This window comes from Epinephelus moara, chromosome 24, assembly GCF_006386435.1.
Source record: "Epinephelus moara isolate mb chromosome 24, YSFRI_EMoa_1.0, whole genome shotgun sequence".
NCBI classification, from domain to species: Eukaryota; Metazoa; Chordata; class Actinopteri; order Perciformes; family Serranidae; genus Epinephelus; species Epinephelus moara.
The window spans coordinates 27,626,319-27,649,177 of record NC_065529.1 but is presented as its reverse complement, the minus strand read 5'-3'; the positions used below and the strand labels follow the sequence as shown (position 1 = coordinate 27,649,177).

At 40.4% G+C, this 22,859-nt stretch overlaps 1 protein-coding gene across 2 annotated transcripts in view; it reads left to right on the top strand.

Annotated features, from left to right (window-relative positions):
* The window catches only part of LOC126386392 (sodium- and chloride-dependent GABA transporter 2-like), a 38,340-nt gene that overhangs the window by 8,000 nt on the left and 7,481 nt on the right, over positions 1–22,859 (top strand). For both annotated transcript variants that reach the window (XM_050038700.1, XM_050038701.1), the window contains exons 2-13: positions 9,973–10,163; positions 11,194–11,328; positions 13,897–14,037; positions 15,850–15,937; positions 16,033–16,165; positions 17,863–17,997; positions 18,875–18,978; positions 19,408–19,532; positions 19,663–19,775; positions 21,581–21,718; positions 21,816–21,918; positions 22,004–22,104. In XM_050038700.1, the coding sequence (XP_049894657.1) occupies positions 9,973–10,163; positions 11,194–11,328; positions 13,897–14,037; positions 15,850–15,937; positions 16,033–16,165; positions 17,863–17,997; positions 18,875–18,978; positions 19,408–19,532; positions 19,663–19,775; positions 21,581–21,718; positions 21,816–21,918; positions 22,004–22,104 (1,507 nt within the window). The remainder of the gene's footprint in view (positions 1–9,972; positions 10,164–11,193; positions 11,329–13,896; positions 14,038–15,849; positions 15,938–16,032; positions 16,166–17,862; positions 17,998–18,874; positions 18,979–19,407; positions 19,533–19,662; positions 19,776–21,580; positions 21,719–21,815; positions 21,919–22,003; positions 22,105–22,859) is intronic.

The following is a 22,859-nucleotide window of genomic DNA, read 5'->3' as shown; positions in this document are numbered from 1 at the left end:
TGCTCAGTGGCATAAGGGCGTTACCATGGGCTGCAGCGCACGCTATTGTGACAGGCCCTACTGCATGCTAGTTACTAGTTATAAGGCACACACACACACCACTGGCAACTGTTTAAAAAAATGCCAAAGAAATTTAATTCAGGGATCTTTGCTACTTTTTCCTCCTGTTCGTTTCTCTCTTGTCCTTACCACCGCCTTTATCTTTAAAAGGCATGACTGCTCACTGGACTAGATGTGCTCAGCTTGTCAGTCTTGAAAGATTTTGGGCCTAAACTAGCTACCACATCATATCATATTGCATAGTATCGTATAGTATCGTATCGTATCGTATCTTATCGTATTGTATCGTGTCGTCACATGATCAATTAGAAAGTTGACATTAGGAAACATTAACATCATCAATATACATGTTACCCAACAATAATCATCGCACACCTGTATATGACAAAAATATTAAAGAAAATAAGAAATTATTGATTTAGCTTGTAGCCTATAGCGAATGGCACCATTTTTAATTCAATGTGAGTCTTTTTTTATAAACACAGTTGTAACTATAAACACAGGTGTAGTTCCAAGGTGGCAATCATGCCCGTCATGCCTCTTTTGCTTCCAGAATTTATAATCAGACACTAGGTTGCCATGATGCCACCTTTGTTTGCTGCTGTATAAAAACACATTAGGCCCGTTTCCACTGAAGAAGTTCCTGGTACTATTTGGGGGGCAGGAACTACTACAGGAACATCCTCTCGCTCGGCCCTCTCAACTGCCGTGTCTCCACTGAGAGCGGAGTCGGAGGAAGGTTCCTGTAAAGTTACGGGCTCTGGATGTGACATAATCGTTGCACGACCATTTTGACCGGGGCAACGTAGGGACGCCATTAGCCGATAGCGGTGTCTGTGATAACTCACTAAATGGCCCGTGAAAAAAATATTTTTTCCAGCGGATGTCTTAGTTACAACATGATTGAGCTAACTGGAGTAGTTTCATGTCGTATCCGACAACGGGAGGCTTTAAACAGATGACGTCCTGATGTTAGCTTTGCTGCTGCTGTTAGCTGATGCTTTCTAGACATCGTGATTTCCCAAAACTGAATAAATACCACACATATCAACACAAAACTGCTTTGCTAGCTCAATCATGTTGTAACTAATATATCCGCTGGAAAAAATATTTTTTTCACGGACCATTTACTGAGTTTTTTTACATGGTGGCGGAAGCTATATGAACGAGCTAACCCTCGTCTGCTGAGTTTTAAAAATGCCGGCTATTTTGTTGCTTTCTGTTGTCGTCACATCCCTCCTTGAGTATATCCAATCAGCACCAAGTAAACCCCAAGCCCCACCTAGGAGTCTTTCGGGGCCGTTCTGAGTACCTACCCCGAGGCAGGGACTTGTTTAGCCCCTGTAAAAGTTCCGGAACTCTGTCCTTCGGGGGTGGTTCCTGTGGTTCCCCGTAAAATTACGTTCCTGCAGTGGAAACGGGCCTATTGGCAGTGTGATGAAGGATCTTCATTGCGGCCCTCTGTGTAAAACAGCTACTTCTTAGCTAGCTGTAGCAGCATGGTAGTTTGAAGTGAGCATAGATGAAATAACATTTTAACTCTTTAATTTTATACAAGTTACTTAACCAATATAGAGTCTTGCTCCAAAAAATTACTTTCATACCTAAAAGTCAATATCGGTGTAAAATCTGCACAGTTCTTCACACAGCTATAGCATTTCACATTCAGGGTCAGGAGGGATGGGGTGGTCATAAAAGAAATGTATTACATGACTCTAAGGTCATCCTCTTGGTGAGCATGGTGCTGTTATGATGTGCCCAGTAACTCAGTGGGAAGCCCCCCTCATGTACAAAGGCAGTGTCCTTGCCACAGCGGCCACGGGCTCAACTCCAGCTTATGGTTCTTTGCTGCATATTGTCCCTTCACTCTCCCCTTTCACACTTCAAACTGTCCTGTCACTAAAAGCAAAAAAAATCTTGGTGCTGTTACAACCATTCCTTTGTTACCACCTTTCCCAGTCTCCCCTACAGACACCCAGTCTGTCTCTCATTCAAGATTTGCATGCCTCTGATAAGTGTGATAAGAGATTTGTCCAACCACTAACTGTCTACTTCTGATCCTCGCTGCACATAAAACCCTGCACCTTGCTGCTCTGAATACAAAATACAAAGCAGTCACTCTAGTTCACGACAGCTCTTCTCTAATGCAGCTCTTGGTCGTGTCGCTGGAAAATATTTAGGATGCAATTATAGTTGCTTTCTTTAAATAATTCAGGGCTGAATGAGCAAACAAACTGAACTGAGTCCTATAGACTGACTTAAGACAAAGCACCATCTGTAATTTTTGTTACAGCTGGATTAGACGTTTAGCTGCAATTAGTTTTTAAGTAGTTAAAGTGTTGTTTAGGTTTGTCTGTGAACGATGAAACTGACTGTTTATGTTCGTGTGTTCTTGCACCGCATTTCTGGTTTAATGAGGTTTGACGTTTTAATAGTAATTATATTTTTGAAAAAGAAAAAAAAATGAATGAATAAGAACCATTGTGAGTGAGTATGCTCTTCTTGTGTTTAGCAGTACTGTTCCAGCAGTTGTCTTCCAGCACAATGACACCATTTATAGGATATGAACTGAATAGATGGTAAACATGACAGTTATATACTGTGGCTCAGTTAAATCTTAGAGCAGTGGTGCCGTCTTTTCCCTGCGTTCAATCCAAGCGGCACCTTTGGGGCTGAAAAATGAAGCCAATGCAGAACTGCCAAAAATTGCAGTTCTTCTAATGGCCACTTGGGGCTGGCTCCAGAAGCTAGTCGATCCTTGTAGACAGCAATTTGTTTGAACAGCTTGCCTTGCACACATACAACAACATACAGTAACATGTAGACACATAAAGAGATGAGTATTAAACAAAGGGCGGCACGGTGGTGTGGTGGTTAGCACTCTCGCCTCACAGCAAGAGGGTTGCCGGTTCGATCCCAGGTGTGGGAGCCCTTCTGTGTGGAGTTTGCATGTTCTCCCGGTGTCAGCGTGGGTTCTCTCCGGGCACTCCGGCTTCCTCCCACAGTCCAAAGACATGCAGATTGGGGACTAGGTTAATTGATAACTCTAAATTGTCCGTAGGTGTGAATGTGAGCGTGAATGGTTGTTTGTCTCTATGTGTCAGCCCTGCGATAGTCTGGCGACCTGTCCAGGGTGTACCCTGCCTCTCGCCCGATGTCAGCTGGGATAGGCTCCAGCCCCCCCGCGACCCTCAAGAGGATGAAGCGGTTAGAAGATGAAGATGATTAAACAAAAATCTATATTAAAAAACAATGCCAAATAGTGTTTACAGAGAATTTAAAAGGGGAATTGCAGAGGCAATAAAAGATTNTGCCTCTCGCCCGATGTCAGCTGGGATAGGCTCCAGCCCCCCCCGCGACCCTCAAGAGGATGAAGCGGTTAGAAGATGAATGAATGAGTATTAAACAAAAATCTATATTAAAAAACAATGCCAAATAGTTCAGTGGAATAAAATATATTTACAGAGAATTTAAAAGGGGAATTGCAGAGGCAATAAAAGATTTTGAATACCAGTTAGTTTTACAAGCAGTTAAAATGTGACAACGCCCTGATGGCAACAGAAAAAATATGCCTGTAAGAACATGTCCTGGAGAAGCTGAAATAGTTGTGGCTTATCTAGAGGATTTGTTGAAACCAGTCAAGTCCCATTGTGTCACTCCTGTGATCTCAGAGCAGATATTAACTATGCTATGTAGTTTCTGTCTTTCAGTGTGAGGCTGTGAAACCAGTAGATAAGTGATGGAAATGGCAGAGGATGACGGGACTGACGGAAACGGAATCTAGTTTATAGCTTTTTTAACGTTGACAGCCTGGTACAAAAAAATGCTTTTGGTCACTATAGTTAATTTCTCCCTTCATGAAAACTGTACGGGAATTTTTATATAACTTACCCGTTTACATTTTTATTAAGGGTGATGTCACATTAGTTACATCCGTTATTTTATACAGTAGTGGATCAGCTTCAGAACAAGGGAAGGAATTTCTCTAATATGAAGAAACAGCAGGATCCAGTGTGCTGGGACACAAATCTTTACGGGGTCATTGGGTTGAAATCCCACTGAAATGTGTTTGAGAAAGACACTGAGTTGCTGCAGCCTCTGTAGCACTGGTCTCACCTCAATATGTCATTTTCAGAGAGACACCACACTGTTAAGGCCGGGCTTTGATTGAAACAAACTAATTGTACAACGTGTTGTGTAACGATGTCTGAAGGCAACAGTGTTTATAGCTGTCTCAAACAATCACTCTCAACAGTGTGAAACAGAGAGGGTTGAAACATGACCATTGGTCAAATATGGGGAGAGAGAAGTCGAGAGGGAAGTCCAGACCCTGCTTACTTCCACACAGGAACAGATTGTGTGATGTGAGTGTGAAAGTCATATTATTTGTTATAGAAAATTGTCAGGTGCAGACACCCCTAATTTCGATGTTAGAAAGGTGTGGGATGAGGAGATGTTTGACGCTGTTAAACCATCCAGTTACCACTTTTAGAGAACTATAATGACACCTGTAAATTCCCTAAAAAGCATACCTCCACCTCATGCAACCTGTCTACACAGATGTTTTGCTGGTGCCTGGCAGATCTTGTTGCAAAAGATAAGTTGTGTCTATGAAAATCAGCGAGACTCTTTAGCAACGCTTCCTTGGAAAACATCTGCTCCCAGAGATAATTCATACAAGAAGGCAAACAGACCTCCCATTAATTTGAATTTACTGTGATCTGCTCAAGCAACTGCCAAACTTTATCTTCCCTCTGGCTGGATGATGCTGAACCGTATCCTTAAGTTACATTGATGTGGGAGACAGCTTTTACTCAGCAGTTTACATTTGGGTAGCAAATTTAGGGCTCATTGTTTGCTCAAGGACGATGACATGTGACCGACCCTCTCTGTCACCTATATGCCCTGAGAAGTATGTAAGTGTATAAGTGTGTACCCTATAAAAGGTAGTATGGCTTAATGTGTGGGTTTGTAGACTTGTATATATTTTCTTTATCACAGTTCCACCCATGATTAGTTTTGGGCCCCACATAGATTATGCTAGGGCCACCTGAGGATGAAGTGGGTGTGGGCCCAAAATGGGCATCTTATCAGGGGTCTACTTGGGTAAATCCACCCATGTGGTCAGTTGGCATAGGGCCAATGCGGAACCTGTGGACAGTCCCATATACATTAGGGCCCATTTTTTTCGTCCATTTATGACCCATATGGGCCCCACATACAAATGTTGGCTGGGATATATTATTCATTTACGCATACATTAACTAACTGACATGCTTATCCGCAGTAGCAGTCTCTGCCGCCTTTAATCAATTAATGCAGCGCCAATTTAAGTTTAACCAAGACTACACTTTCTATTCAGTAACTGTTGCAGAGTGAATGTCTGCTGCTGATAAAAAAAAAGATGACATATGCATCTCGAAGTAAACACACAAACCACACTTTTCATCTCTGCTCTTAAAGGCTCATCTTTCTTTTTTTGTAAGATTTTAAATGCAGGACTTTTACTGAGTATTTTTACTTTTGTATTTCTACTTTTACTTTAATAAAAGATACGAGTACTTCTTACACCATCATGGGCATTTTCAACAGATCAAGAGCGAAGTACTTAAAGGTACAGTCTGTAGGATTAAGTGACATCTAGTGGTGAGGTTGCAGGACTGAAACTTCTCCAATGTGCCAAGCATTTAGGAGCGAACTACGGTGGCCAATGTGAACGTGAAAACACGAATGGCACTATTTAGAGCAAGTGTTTGGTTTGTCTGTTCTGGGCTACTGTAGAAACAACATGGTTGGACTCCATGGAAGAGGACCTGCTCCTTATGTAGACAAAAGGGTCTCATTTTTAGGAAATGAAAACACAACGATTCTCAGTTTCAGGTGAAAATAAACTAATGAAAACATAGTTACTGTATCATAATTATAAATCCTACACATTGGACCTGTAAGACGAGTTAAGGTAAAAGAGTTGGCACCTGCTGGAAAATTAGGTCTTTGCAGAGGCAAAAAGTAATACTTTGATGTAAGATATAGAAAAAATTAGAAAAAAACATTTACTAAATTTGGGGTTAGGTTTTAAATAATCAAGAAAACTTGTTTTGAATCTTAAGACCTACCTGTCACTGAAAACTGTTGAAATCAGCAGCGAACAAACTTCAACTGAGGTTGACATTAGCTTCAGCTATTGGCTAAGTGACAACTTTAGCTTCATGACAACTTTTTTTTTTTTTGCTTGCAGTAATGTTGGGTTTTATTTTTTTATTTTTTGCATATCAGACATGCTTGTTTTTTAAAATGATGGCGAACCATTAACCAAACTTATCACTAAGTTTATTAAAGAAAAAAATAACATAATTAAACTGCTATATTGAAATTATTACACTTAAATTAAACTATGCTTAGACCAGACTGTTTTCACAGCAGATTGTCATCCTGCCTTGAAGGTTCCCACGGTCATGAAGAACCTGGAAAAGTCATGGAATTAGTAAAAATCGTTGAAAGTTCTGGAAAAATCACAGAATTATGTTGTGTGTAATGAAATTGTTACAGTAATCTTCCATAGATAACCTTTCATGTAATGAAACATAATGGCAAATTTATTTTCTGTTGCTGTCAACGTAACATAATATCCTCCCTGTGTCCTCGTATGAGGAGATCACATTTCGGGTTTACTTGACCTTATACTTCATTCTACTTAATTCAGGCCTGTTTTTCTCGTTTGTGGACACTTTTTTTGTCTCATCTAGTGGTAGTAAGAGCACAATACTCTAATTAATGTAAAAACAAGATGGCAGCCATCTCTGCCAAGTCAGTCTGTAGCCGATCCTGACACAAATGTGGGCCGGGTCCACAACCAGATCACATTTTATGATTACCATTTGTTTATTTATTCATTCATTCATCTTCTAACCACTTATCCTCTTTAGGGTCGCGGGGGGGCTGGAGCCTATCCCAGCTGACATCGGGCGAGAGGCAGGGTACACCCTGGACAGGTCGCCAGACTATCGCAGGGCTGACACATAGAGACAGACAACCACTCACGCTCACATTCACACCTACGGACAATTTAGAGTTATCAATTAACCTAGTCCCCAATCTGCATGTCTCTGGACTGTGGGAGGAAGCCGGAGTGCCCGGAGAGAACCCACGCTGACACGGGGAGAACATGCAAACTCCGCACAGAAGGGCTCCCACGCCCGGGATCGAACCGGGAACCCTCTTGCTGTGAGGCGATAGTGCTAACCACCACACCACCGTGCCGCCCTGTTTATTTATTATTATTATTATTATTAATTTGTAGTTTGATATGACAACACATTTTTACCAATTTTAGCAACGGTAACAAGCTAAGACACTGTTAATTTGGAAGTACTTGTGTGAAGACATTGGGAACTTATCAGCAGCTTGTTGAAGGACATTGGGACTTTATTGTCATCTTGTTTAGTTGTGTTTACTTTAGATTTTTCTACTTATCAGGTCCTACTGATCCCAAATAGCTAGAGGAAACTGAATTGCATACCAAACAAAAGTTTGGGTCTCAGGAAGATATGCATTGATTTGTGACATTTTGTTTACCATCCCATACATTTCTTTATTTTCTCCTTGCGTTCTGTCTCTTCATGTATGCCAGCTAGCTGAAGTTAGGTTTCAATAGAGTTTGAATCTGATATGTTTGAAAAATGCCGGACAAGTGGAGCAAGAAAAAAAAAAATGTTATTATGGATCATAGAGTGATTGAGCTTTATCAATCATAGTAAGATCTATCTCTGCACTAATTGGCACAGCTTATATATCAAAGATATACTAAGGCATCACCCAGGCAGTTACATCTGTAAATATTAGTTCATTGTACATATATCATGTTGATGTATATGTCAGCTGATCAGTAGCAAGAAAGAGCGGCACAGAAAGCACCAGCACGCCACAATTGAGCTTTACAGTACAGTTTTTGTCCACCAGAGAGCGCCAAGAAGATGCACTGAGAAACTGAGGTATTTTGGTCTCACCTGTAAAAAGATAGAGAAATCTCAGGGATCCATATCAAGTGTGTGTGTCTGTGTCTGTGTGTCTGTGTTTTGTGTCATGTGTTTGCTATCTTAAATACTAAAAAATGAAATATCAATGTTAGTATCAGTCTCAAAAATACTGATCAAGCTAAAGTTTCCACTGTAATGCCACCACTCAAACATGTTGTGCACAAGCCTTAAACACCATCGTCGTCTTATTCTTCGCCTTTTCTTGTTATCTCTATTCTAGGTCTTCTGGCTCTCAGAAGCTGCACGTACTAAACACATAATTGTACACCTCTAGTGCTGATAACACATCCTCTGCTGATTTTCATAATTATCCTCTCACCAAATGATCCCTAAAACACTTCAGTAAAATTGTTTTGAACATCTCTGTGTCTGAAGCTTTTAATCAGTTATGTAGTAGCACACATATTTTCCACTCTATTTGCTCCACTCCCACATCAAATCCAAGGCAGCAACACAAAAGCAACATTGATGGAGGAATTACCCTCATGCCCAGCGGCACTGACCCTACGTTGACCTAATACAGCAAGACTGCAGGCATTGTGCGTTTTATGAACATTAATAAACAGTGATTAAATCATGTCAGTAATACGCCTGTGGTTACAGATTATGTTATTTGCTTGGCACTGAAAGTGACTTATAAATACTGTGAATGTGCTCTTTAGTGATCATTTTCTACTGGAAAATAAGATAGAAAACTAACAAAATAACAACAACTAACTAAAATTATAATGCAATAACACCATATTTTGAACTAGAATTACAGCCTTGAAGTTATATGCCTCTATGAACCAGTCCCATCACAGTCTTCCCAGACTCATATGAAGCCATGACAACTGAAATGTATACAATCAGCACAGTTTCAAGACAGACACCTGAAATTCAGTCATAATTAGAAGATGAATTCTTATTAGTTATGGCCAAAAACAGGCCAGGTTATGGCCAGGTCACAGTGATCTTTGACCACCAAATTCTAATCGATCCATCGTTGAGTCCAAGTGAACGTTTGTGCCAAATTTGAAGAAATACCCTCAAGGTGTTCTGGAGATATTGTGTTCATTAGAATGGGACGTATTTATGGACGGACAGACAGACAGGTGGATGGATGGACAGCTTGAAAACATAATGCCTCCGTCCACAGCTATCACCGGCGGAAAGGAGTAAAAATTGTAGTTAACCATATCCACGTTGGTAAAGATTCTCAGTCATCCAAGTCATGGTCATCCTAAGTGCTACACCGTGGACTTCAAACCCAGTAACACCGAGGCAGAAGCTTGTCCCCCCTAAGGACAAAACACCCGGGCAGAGTAATGTAGTGTGTGCAGTTCAATGCAGCCAGGAATGCATAGATTTGTACATTGGGGAAACCAAACAACCACTCTGCAACAGCATGGCACAGCTCAGGAGAGCCAGCTCATCAGGTCAAGACTCAGCTGTCCATTCACATCTAAAGGAGAAGGGACACTCCTTCAAGGACAGCAATGTACAGATGGTTTGAAAGAAGTCATCTCGGTCAAAGTTGAAAGACTATTGTTAAACAGAGGAGGTGGCCCAAGACATCACCTGTCACCTACTTACAATGCAGTCTTGAGATCCCTCCCTAGCCGGTTTGACACCCATTCCCACCTGGACCCTCATAACCTTGTCGATACACATGAAGGCTGGGTGGGTCAACAACTCACATGTGACCTCAAGGACTCTGTAAGGGTTGACGCCCACACCAGTCCCTTAGAACTGAAGAGGCCTCTTGGATGAGAGGTGAACCGTCTTCAAGAGACTCAAGCTAGTCCAGTTGCCTACGATATAGCCCTCAGGATTAACCATATCCGATTACTGAATACCACTGAAAGTGCTTGTTTTTGTTTCTTGACTCTCGTAGTGCGATGGACAACTCTTACACTCCAGAGGTCAAGTTCAGGCTGGATCTGGGTACAGCTCATCCTGCACCCACCACCCTGACCAGAGGACATTGGTCAAGCAAAATGGAGTTCCTCTTGGCTGTCGCAGGACAAATCATTGGCCTAGGAAATGTGTGGAGGTTCCCCTACCTATGCTACAAAAATGGAGGAGGTAAGTTTGATTATAGTCAGAGAATTAATCTGCTACTTTCTTCAAAACTACACGTGCAGAGTTTATTAAACAACTCAAAATGTAATAGCATGGAAACATTGAGAAATAAATACAATTAATGTGGCAGGAGAGGGCTTATTCTTATTTGGTATTATCAAAAATGCCTCCCAGGGGACTTTCCCCCTCAGGTGAACAAGACTCAGGGCTCTACAAATACAAATTCATTCAATAATATTCTTTTTTTATATAAAAAGGTCTTTAAATACAGTCTCACGCACACACACACACACACACACACACACACACACACACACACACACACACACACACACACACACACACACACACTCAATTAAACAAGAAAAAAAACAATGCAAGCTTATGAAAAACTACCAACAATAAGATATACATGAATCCCAAGAGAAGCACAAAAAGAAATGAATCTGGCAAATGAACAACTCCACAATGACAATTAACATCACCACATAAAAGAAAGAAAAAAAACAAATACCCTGATTATACTCTCACTGGGAAGCCAGTAACATTCCCAGAGTCGAACCAGCTCTGTTGCAAAATAACAATAAAATCTGCTGGTAAAAACAAGCAGAGGAGCGTAGCATGTGAACACAGAGACAAAACAGTAGAGACAAAACCATGTAGAGACAAAAGACATGGAGCAGATACACCAGGAAGTGGAGGTCGGGACCAAAGATGAGGCCACTGCTGTGATGCACAGCCTGGTATACAGACCTAAGAACCTGCAGAGTGCACAGAAACACCAACTGAGAGTTACAATTGAAAAGTAGACTGATTCAAACTAATCCTACAACCTGAACCAAACCCTTCCCCGTAACCCAGACTACTGAGGGGGACACTGGCATTATCAGGAGAGACAGACAGTTTGACCAGGGAACACATTTTGACACAACACCTGCCACAAAGCAAGGGTTTCACCAGACAGTGGGAGGGTGAGAGTATAAGTGTTCAACCAACAAACAACTTATGTGGTGTTACTTTCTGTTTTCCCAAGGGGTGTTCTTCATCCCTTATGTCCTCTTCCTGTTTGCCTGCGGCATCCCTCTGTTTCTCCTGGAGACGTCTCTTGGCCAGTACACCCAACAGGGAAGTATCACCTGCTGGAAGAAAATTTGTCCCCTATTTGAAGGTAAGGATGTAGAATAACTATCAGAGTGTCCATGTGAAGTTAAATAAATACAAGTATTTAAACATAAATATGTGTATGTGTGACATTGTCAAAAAATGACTGCCTGGGCCTTTAAGTCGTGGAGAAAATGATAAAGATGGGGTGAAAACTGTCATTATTTCATTGCAATCTCTCAAATTCAATTTCAGAACTCATGCAGTCGCATTTTTCTGCAGTTGCAGAAAACGTACAACGAAACATTCACACACACGTACATCAAGAAATGTGACATTACAGACAAGTATGTGCAAGCACGTAAGGAGACAAGCAATACTTGCTTTATATTCTCAGTTTCTCATTAGAATATACATTTCCCTTCATAAGAAGGTCAGTAATTAGGTGGGATCTTACAGCCTGTCACATGTCGTCTTTCTGCGTCTTTCTGATTCCTGCAGAACAGAGAGAGACAGAAATGCTCGTAAAAAACTGACCTGTAAATGAGAATCTCAGGATTACATGTAAGCCACTGGACATTTCAGAAATTACACAAGCACAACTTGTCAGCCGGGTTTTACATCATAGCTTCTGTGAAACCCAACGACACGTGTCAGGTTTGGTGAACCATTACACCCATAATTCATGGTTAAATATCAGCTCCCGTGAGGCTGAATGAGTTACAAAAATTTATGTCTGACTTTCTCACATGCACATGCAGTCAAGCGCAGAGATCATTAGTACATCTATAGCAGCAGACATAAATGTTTTTGCTCAGGAAGAGAAATTAAATTTGTTAATTTGGATAGCAGGATGTCCTAATTGGCAGTGTTAATGCATTTTGAAGTCTAAAAAGGCTGCACTAACTACAGGCTGCATATAGCAGTTTTCTAGTTCTGTTGAATGCTTGGGTCTGAAATTTGCAGCCAGGTTAGTTGCACCTGACTTGAAAATTGGGGTAATCAGAACCAGTGAGGCTATTGTGACGGGCCCAAATGCACGCTAGCTATTAGTTCAGAGGCACACACACACCACTGCCAACTGTTTATAAAAAAGCCAATGGAATCTAATTTGGCGTGCTTTGCTACTTTCTCCACATGTTCGTTTCTCTCTTGTTCGTTCTTACTGCCACTTATGTTTCAAAGACAGGACAGGACTTGACAGATTTTGCACCTTGTCACATGATCAAATAGGGAATTAACATAAGACAGCATTAACATACATGTTACCCAACATTCATCATTGCAAACCTGTATATTACAAAAATATCAAAGAAAATAAGAAATAATCAATTTAATTGAATGCTTTTATTTGTATAGTCTATTCACAGTTTTTCTAGTTCATGTAGAATAAGCGTAAAATTTTGTTTCAGTAGAGATTGCTACTGACTATTTTACCAAAAGAAAAGAAAGTCATGACAGAGATAAGTTTGCATTTTTTAACTTGTTGTTTTATTTTTAAAATTCAGGACCACATATTAAAACACACAGACGTACACTGTCATCTTCAACAGCCAAGTCAGTACCAAAAACATCCCTGAGCGTGACATATATGTTGTCCCAATAAGTCTTAAGCTTTTGACATGTCCAGAATGTATGAACATACTTAGCCGCCATCTCTCCACATGCCCTCCAGCGAGCACCAGATGCAGAAGTATCAAATTTACATGTTATATGAGGTGTTCTAAAGAAGCATACGATAAGTTTCCATTTGAATTCTCTCCAAGTGTTTGATCTGGTGACCATGTGAGACCCTGAACAGATCTTATTCTAGGTCTCAGTGGGGATCGGTTCCAGTAATTGTAGCTCATTTTCCCATTTGGATTTAGGTTTGCATTTTCTATAGCAAATGGCACCATTTTAAATTTAATGTGAGTACTTTGAACACAGGTGCAGGTTAGAGGTTGCAATCTGAACAGTTCATTTTTCCTGGGTTTTGTTTTCCAAATCCGTGTATATATCTCCATAATATTTTTTGACTGTGCCCATAAGGTTATTGGTGTGTTCCTTAAACAATTCAGACTCTTAGAAAACTAATCCCTCTCAGTTATCACTTACGACCCACTATAAGTGTGTGGCGATGTATTCATCCACAGAGACTGACAGAGCCATCTGCCTGTATTTTCTTATTTTCCCATTATCTTCTGTGCCTGGGACATTTATGGGCGTGTTCCCCCACAGCACTCAGACGAGGTCAGGGCTTTATAAAAACACAGTGACCAGATGCCAGACTGTAAGCAGCAGGCATCCAAGAAAAACAGCACCAAAAAATAAACATCACAAATATAGTGAGGCAAAATGCCCAGCGAGAGTGCATCTGGGGTTGGCTATTACGTTCATTGTTTGTAAACACAGCGTACAGTAATAACAGTAATGGAAAACAGTAACAAGCATCTTTAAGTGTTTATTTTCTTATGACTTTATCGTAGCTGGTTTATGTATAATTAATCAAACTGTTTTTGATATTTATACCAAAAAAGGCTCAGTTACAGTAACCTGTTGGACACTTTATTCTTAGACATGTTACTTACTATAAAGTATTGAGCTTATGAGTGAAATACATTTGTTTGTTTGTTTGTTTGTTTGTGTTTGACAGGGATGGGTTATGGCAGTCAGGTGGTTGTTTTATATTCCAGCATCTACTACATCATCATATTGGCCTGGGCGTTCCTGTATCTCTTCTGCTCTTTCAACTCTGAACTCCCCTGGTCAAGTTGCAGGAACAGCTGGAACACAGGTAGGTCCCAGTATGTGAAATAAACACACCTGGAAACAAACAAATAACTACATTATTATAAATCTGTAGTGCAACAATGGCTCATTGCATTCTGACAACGTTTCAGTGTGAAGTTTTGTGGTGTCATGTAACTGTTTGCTTTAGAGGTTAATCCGATTTTTGGCTCATATCCGTGTCTGGTATTGAATCTTGAAAGCAAAGTACATCTTGGAAACATTTTAAGTCTTGGGGGTGCCAGGTTTGTTCTGCCTGGCCTGGCATTACATAACATACTGAGAGATCGCGTCCAGACACACCTCTTATGGGAAAGTTCATTTCAGATGTTTAACTACTGGACACAAGATGTGTCACTGAAAAGTCCTTCTCTGTGAGTGTGGGCTGAAGGTTTCAAGTTTACACTGCACACACTCACAATAGGACAGCAGGTCCATGACTGGCTTCCAAAGTAGTTGGTGTACTCATCTTAAACTGAGATTTTAGGTGAACTCAGAGTAACCACAGAGAGTAAAATGGATATTTTTACCCAGTAACTATAGTCATTAGGCTTTAAGGTGTCAGTTAGAGTATTGCCACACTTATAATCAAAGCATGGTACACAAAACAAGGGTTCGTTCAAAGAGTGCACACCCAAAATAGCTGCTTACCCGCTTAATACAGAAGAGCTGCCCCATCTCTTGTATCCTGTTTTGGTCTTCAGCCAAGGTGGTTACATATCATCTCAGTGTTTCAGATTAATCACTAACAAAACTTCTCCCAACACAAAGTATTCAGACTTTTTGCCAGAAAGCTCTTTCTTGGTAAAGTTTACGAAAAAGATCACAGCAAGAGTTAAAGAGTAACTAAACCCTCGAACCACTTTTTCAGCTGAAAATGGGTAGTTAGTAGTGTTGTTGATGGATGCAGGACAGAATCTTGACATTTTAAAGTATTTAAATTCTATTGTGTTATAAACAAGTCCTGCCCTTGTTGATTATTTTTCACTGTCTAGCGTTGATGTATAAAGACAACTGGATACAGTGTTGGAGGCAGGTCTTCGATCATGCCTATGAAAGTTGCTAAAAGGCTCATGAAGCCAAATTAGCTCGATTTCTGCGGTATAAAATTACTCAGATCCTTAATATCATGGGCCCCATGGAGTAAGCGCACTAGAGACTTACAGCAGCAGAGCGGCTAACATTGGGTTTAGAGCTCTGATAACTTAAATGGTAATGAAATGATTTTGCAAGTCTTCTAGACCTTCAAAATGGATCAAATCCCAATAGTGAAACAAGTCTTTCCAAGGGATTGTTACGCTAAAAATTTTTTTTGACAAATAAAGAGTATTAAAAAAAAAGTCATAATTCCCCATTCGGCCACCATGTAAAACTATCTTCATAGCCTGGCGTTGTTCCTGGGGGCTTGTGTTCTAGAGGCATATTTTGAATTTCCAGGGTGGATGCACTTCAGACAAAACTCTGGGGTTTAGCTACTCTTCTACTACTTTCTACTGCTACTTCTCTCATACGCTCTGCCACAGACAAGAGTTTGTTATATGTTACATGTTCACAGTACAGCTTTAGAATGATCAACCAAAGTCGAAATAATTCATGATTACTCACACAGTAAAGATGATCACATACATTAAATAGATATATTAAAATATGATTATGTGTGATTGAATCATTTCTCTTACAAGGGAAACTTCACCCAGTCCATTTCTGTAGTTTTAGTAGGCCTACATAAAATAAGATGGAAGCTTTGATATACTGTAGGCAGAGTGTGTGTATGTCCTTGAATGACTTGTTTAAAACATCCTGTATGCTTTTGCAACAGAGACGTGTGTGGAGTTTAATCAAAACGCCGGTCACTTGAACTGGACTGTGCCTGAAAATGCAACATCACCAGTGAGAGAGTTTTGGGAGTGAGTATGAAAACTAAACCCAAAATCCAAACATGACAATAAGCTCTGAAAGTGACTGGACTTGTATGAATTATGACGGACAATGTGATTTGCAGGAGAAGAGTTTTGAATGTCACAGGAAATGTCCACGAGTTAGGTGGCATGCGATGGGAGCTGGCTCTGTGTCTTCTGCTGTCCTGGACCATCTGTTACTTTTGTGTCTGGAAAGGAGTGAAGTCCACGGGGAAGGTAGGACAAGGACTTTAGGATTTTGTGTGTTGTATGTAAAGTACTGAGCAACTCTTAAACTATTAAAGGACAAAGCAATAATGGAATAACAGAATTTACTCTACTCTTTAAAAACACTCTGCCGGATACACTGCCTCTATCACTACAATTTTATTACAGATTGAGAACATGATGTGTCTGTATATGTATGTCAGCTAGGATAGGCTGTCACTGGTGTGGCTGTAGATTTGTGATTAAGGACCCAGATTTTTTTTACAGATACAGATTTTTTTAAACAGATACTTTTCTCCTCCCTTAAAAAAAACTGTCTTTGTTTCACTCCAAGCACTCGTCGATGTTAGCTGTCTATGGCAGTCTCCCCTCGTCACAAGTGTGTACAAGCTAACATTACCTTTTTCAAAACGCCTACTAGAGATGTCATCACCGTCGATTCCCCTTCGACATAAGGAAGGAGCTCACTCAAACATACAAGTGATGCTCTGGACATGCAGACACCTACAGTGTTGCAGCAATACCAGGTTTTAGTGTAAAGCAAAGGCCAAAACACACCAGCTGTGAACACTGCACGTCCAAAAATACGCCCCCCTATTATGTTTAATGTATGATCCTACACTGGCAGCGGCAAGACGCACGTTGGCGGGCCTAGACACACCGCACCAAGGCACTTTACGCCACTGTCCTATTTCCAGCCTTGCCACCCTCAGAATTAAATGCAGTTTTCCCCCACTTGCTCTGTGGATGTACATAGCTCCCATAGCAGCTCTTTTTCTCTGCTTCTATGGCAGCTCGACTCCTCTCCTCACCACTGATGCAAAGAGAACTCTATAGCTGTTGCTGTGGTTGTTTGTGACAAAGAATAGATGAGGAGAACATCGTTGTTGAGGTCGAGATATATCCCAAGCTATATGACAAACAATCCCATCCTGTTAGAAAGACAATGGCCAAAACCTGGTGAGTCATAGCTCTGGAGATCAGCTCGGATTTTTAGCTAATACAGAGGCGTAAAAGGTACAGATCTTTCAGTTAAAAGTATTAATACATTTGTGTGGTTGTCTGTTAATAGCTGCAGTGCGACACGTCCAGTGTGTGCTGGGGGTGGCACGTGACACGTGTCACATGATACACCGGGCAGCAGTGGTGCTGGTGTGTTTTCAGTTAAGTCTTGGTCCAAGCAGAGCTAACAAAACATAAACAAACCTGTAAGTTAGTACGCTGTTGTTGTTTTTCTTTCAGCCTCGTGCTCATTACACAAAGCCACAGTGGGAACTGAGGAGATGATGTCATTTACAGTCCATATGGATACAAAATCTCCGTGTTAGTGATCTAAACCCTGTTTGTGTTCAGAGGAGAGGCCAAAATGTAGAAGAAAATATCCCTTTACAAAAACAAATATCTGTTTACATGTAGACAGGACCTGAGAGGGAAATCTTCAATCAAAAGATTGATGTTTTCTCAATAATTGAAAAGCCTGCACCTTTAGGCCTCATGGTGGTGAACTGTGTTTCCTCTACCTTCTCAGACTTCTACAGTATAAATGAGTATTATTATATGTTTGATACGTGCTACAGTAACTCAGATGAAGTGAAATAAAGCAATATTGATTGTTAGTGAAGGAGCTCTGTAGCACAGTGACCACAGGACATCCATTCTGGCAACGCAGCTGTCAAATGTATAAATGAACCCTCACTCTTTCACAGGTTGTTTACTTTACTGCCACGTTTCCATACGTGATGCTGGCGGTGTTGCTTGTTCGTGGCGTCACGTTGCCGGGAGCCTTGGATGGGATCAAGTTCTACCTCTACCCAGATCCCTCCCGCCTCAGTGATCCACAGGTATGAGCACATTTCACTACCTCTATGTTTTTTAAAGATATGTGGCTGTACCAAACCCTCCTGCACACACAGCTGATCCCAGCATTACAAACATATGTTGTTTGCTTTTTTTGAAATTTTGAACATTTTTGATGATATAAAACAGACTTATTTGTCAGGTTACTTTATATTACTACAATTTCTTTTCTTTTCTTTTTTTTTTAAAGAAGCTTAAATTCAGTGCTGGAACAAATATCTTAAGAGCATTCAGTATATATGACATATTTTACATATTTAACGCAAGCAGTGCAGTGCAGTTTGAGGCCAAAACCAGAATTTCTCAATGAGAGAGAAACATAGACTGGCAAAAAATAACGGACGTAGCCACCGTGACATCACCACTTAGTGTGTGGACTCCTGTTTTGAAGCAGGAACTGTAGGTGTTGGCACTTACACACTGACTTAATTTTTCAGCCCTGGAGATTGCTGCATGGAGAGGGAATAGGTATGCTCCCAGCCCCTTTTCACATTTTTTAAAAAAAAATTATGTGGGAAAACCTTGTTAAACAAAATATTAATCATAGCAGAGCATTTTAACATACAATACATGTCTGGAGGGGAACTTTCAATACACAAAGCCACATTGGAAAACTACGGGGAACTCAGAGTTCAGCAGATTAAAAAGATCAGTTACTTATACACTGTTTAAAATTGCATCACACTGTGTTCCACTGTAACTTTATTATGCAGATAATTGCTTCACTGATGTCACACAAGTTGACTGTAGTGTAAAACATTAGCAAATGTTCATGAGGTGATTCTGTCTTGACGCACTGCAGAGCTGCGTCACACACTAAATGTCCTGTGGATGAAAAATGTCCTGTCATGTGTCTTGCAGGTGTGGATGGATGCTGGCACCCAGATATTTTATTCCTATGCTATTTGCATTGGTTGTCTAACTGCACTTGGCAGTTATAACAAGTACAACAACAACTGTTACAAGTAAGTTTGATGTAATATATATTGAGTTTTTTTTTTTTTTTGGTACAGTGGATAAACACAAGCACACAAAAAGAAAGAACACATCTGGCAGTGAGTTGCCCAGGTCGCAGCTTCAGTGGTCCAGTGATTTAAAAGCCACAACAGCTGGTGAAGATAAACAAGACCCTTTGAGACTTTTGGCAGCACGCCTTTAGTTTCCATTTAAGGAAAAAAATTTGGAGTAGTTTATACAGAGGAAAACACATCGTATTGAAGTTTAGTTTATTTCAAAATATTTCTAGTGATTCAGGAGTCATGGCATAAATTACACCAAGCCTGCTTAGGCCAGTTTGGGACGTGAGTCACAACTATGGAAATAAGAATGTGAAAGTTTTGAACATCTCAAACAAAATAATAGAGTATATAACAGTGGTGTCTTTTTGTCTTTAGGGACTGTGTGTACTTGTGCCTTCTGAACAGTGGGACCAGTTTTGTAGCTGGCTTTGCCATCTTCTCTGCACTTGGATTTATGGCATATGAGCAGCACACAGACATTTCAAAAGTGGCAGAATCAGGTGAGAGTAAATGTTATTAATAAGAGAGTAAATCAAGGACTTAATGAGCATTGTTGTTGTAATTCCAAATGTTGACTCAACAGCAGAAAGATGTCTATTATTTCTTCTGACCATTTAATAATCACTGCAGGTCCTGGCTTGGCGTTTATTGCCTATCCTCGAGCAGTCGCCATGATGCCCTTTTCCCAGATCTGGGCGATATTTTTCTTCATTATGATCATCCTGTTGGGCCTGGACAGTGAGGTAAGATGAGCCTTTTTCAGTTGCAGTTTTGTCTCTCTCTTGAATGAAGGTTTCATTTGTGTATGATATATTTTGAAAGAACATGAGATAAAACCATAGGTTTAGGAAAAAAGTACAGGGCTTGGCTTTATAACCTTACGGGAACACTGAACACCGCTCTCTCGGGTGAAAGTCGTGGTTTGTTGGACCCATCCGCCACCCCTCCCGCCCGCCCTACTCGGATTTTCGCTGCCTTAACTTTTGTCCTTAACCCGCCACGTTTCCCCCTGACGCCACCAGGTGTCATTTAACTATAACAGTAACTGCCGCGTATCATGCGGGCGTTTAAGGACACCTTTTTTTCGATGGTTTCTGATGCTGCAAATCACTGCCTAAGCGCCAGATTTCGATGACTTTGATTGAGACTGGGCTCCATCTTCACCTCAACTTCACACCTGTAAAGTCTCGTGATTGCATTTTGTATAGTGGTGACATTGTAACAGTGACAAAGTCTGGTTTTGAAAAAAATCATGTTTTTTGCTTAAAAATAAGTATGTTTGTTACCAACACACTAACTACACATACTAGCACACTACACTAGGGATGTCCCAATCCAGCTTTTTCACTTCCGATCCGATACCGATATTACAGCCTTGAGTTTTGGCCGATACCGATACCAATCTGATCCAAGCGCGTATTATACATATTCACTTATTTTGTTGTCAGTCATGTTAGAAAAGGTTTGATCAAGCGATATTACTCTAACAAGAACAACTACTTAATCGGGTTAGTTAGAATGATCCACAACAGTTGGTATGAGAAACTGACCTGTTTATTGTTAACAGGGTTAAATAAACAAACTTTAAACTTGAACATTAACATTAAATAAAAAATATAGCTGGTTTGCTTTGGCTGCTTTGGCCCCTTAATAAATAGAAAATAAATCAACACAAGAAATCTTTAAAATGTCTAACATTGAAATTAAAATAGCAGCAAGACTCCACACACTTGTGCTTTGGCCCCCTAATAAATAAAAAATAGATTAACACCACAAGACATTGTTGACATTTAACAAACAATGCAGCCTTTCCTTTTCAGTTATTTTAGTAGTGTCAGTGCCAGCCTGGTGCTGCTGTTTCCTGTGTGTCTGCATGCTGGCCTGGTGGATTGATAGTAAGTGCTGGAGCGGATCACTGGAATGGACTGCTTGAATCGTGGAGCGCTGGACTGGCCAAAAAACCTAGATCGGATTCCACGAAGAACTGGATCGGAGTTCTTGGATCGGCATTTTTCCATGCAGTCCGATCCGATGCCGATGCACGTTTTTTGCTAATTTCGGTGGCCGATACACACTACACTGTTATTAAACTAACTCCACTGCCTTTTGGTTCCACACGGGACATGAACAGCGACCTCGTGGGTGATAGTCCGGATGCTGTTTGATCCATCCTGCCATGAACAGACTATCTCACTCTTTATACTACAGCAGTTGTTCGGAACATGAACAAATGCCGCCACTTGCAGTGCATTTTCACAAACAGTACCTGATAATCCTGCATAGTATACCTTTAAAATTGTCAGAACACTTCATCATTTTCATGAACAACTGCACTTAGTCTGCCCTTTGATGCAGATCCAGATGCAAAACAAAAACTTCTACTCTTACACATATTGATGACATAGCTATATTAGGACTATGCAGCCTTGGCAGAGGTATGCAATTTCTGAGTACTTGATAAAGTACTATGAAATTGTCTCTGCAGAGATGGTGTGTATGTGTGCAGCATGTGTAGAGTTAATGTGTAACTGGAAGCTCTGTGTTTCAGTTTGTAGGTCTGGAAGCCATCGTAACAGCGATATCTGACATGAATCCTTCATTCTTCCACGTTGGCCATCGACGTAAACTTCTCCTACTTGCTATCTGTGTCGTCAGCTTCTTCATTGGCCTTGTGATGGTTACAGAGGTAAGATCGTATTAAAATGTCATGTCACTTTTTTCACAATAACTTTTTTAACATTAAAAGACCATAACATAACAGCTATCTGGCATCTCACACACAGGGTGGACTGTACATCTTCCAGCTGTTTGACTACTACGCCTGCAGTGGGATGACTCTACTTCTCTTCGCCATACTGCAGTCTAGTTGTATTGGATGGATATATGGTGCGTTAATAGATGAGAGGAATGTGGATTGTTTCGTAACTGTAAAACTGAATTAACTCACCACAGTGTTTCCATCTACTTACAGGTGCAGACCGCTTTTATGAAAACATAGAGGACATGATTGGATACAAGCCTTCACCTCTGATAAAGTATTGTTTGAAATATGTTACTCCAGTAATATGCCTGGTGAGTTGCAGTTAAGTTCACTCAGTTAGTTTATATGCCAACAAACCATTAGTTAAGCCACGCCCCCCTCATGGTTAATGTTGTTACCAAGCAGCAACTTCTGTGGCTGACAAAATGAAGCCAAGGAGAAGGTGCAAAAAACTGCAGTTCCTCTAATGAGCACTTGAGGCTGGCTCCAAGAGACAGCAGAGACAAACACGTTTACAGCCTGGTACCAAAAACAGTTTTGGTCTCTATAGCTAATTTTCCCCCTTCATGACAACTCTATACAGAAATTTTTTTCTTGTGAAAAGGTTTTATATGCTTAAAGTAGGGATGCCCCGATACCATTTTTTTCACACCGAGTACGAGTACGAGTATTTTCATTTGTGTACTTGCCGATACCGAGTACCGATATGATACTTCCACCACAAAAATAACTAGGCTAAAAATGCAATAAATTGGAAGACAGGTTTTATTTGCTTCTCTGCAAGTTACAACAAATGATAATAAATTCAATAAAAATAAATAAAATTAGTATAAAATAACTAGCAGACATTTTAAAAAATAAACATGTTCTGTGTAAACAAAAAGCCTCCACACTGGCACTGTCTTCACATTTAAGAAAATNTAAAAATAAATAAAATTAGTATAAAATAACTAGCAGACATTTTAAAAAATAAACATGTTCTGTGTAAACAAAAAGCCTCCACACTGGCACTGTCTTCACATTTAAGAAAATATCAATGACATTTGACGAAAATGTCAATAAAAAC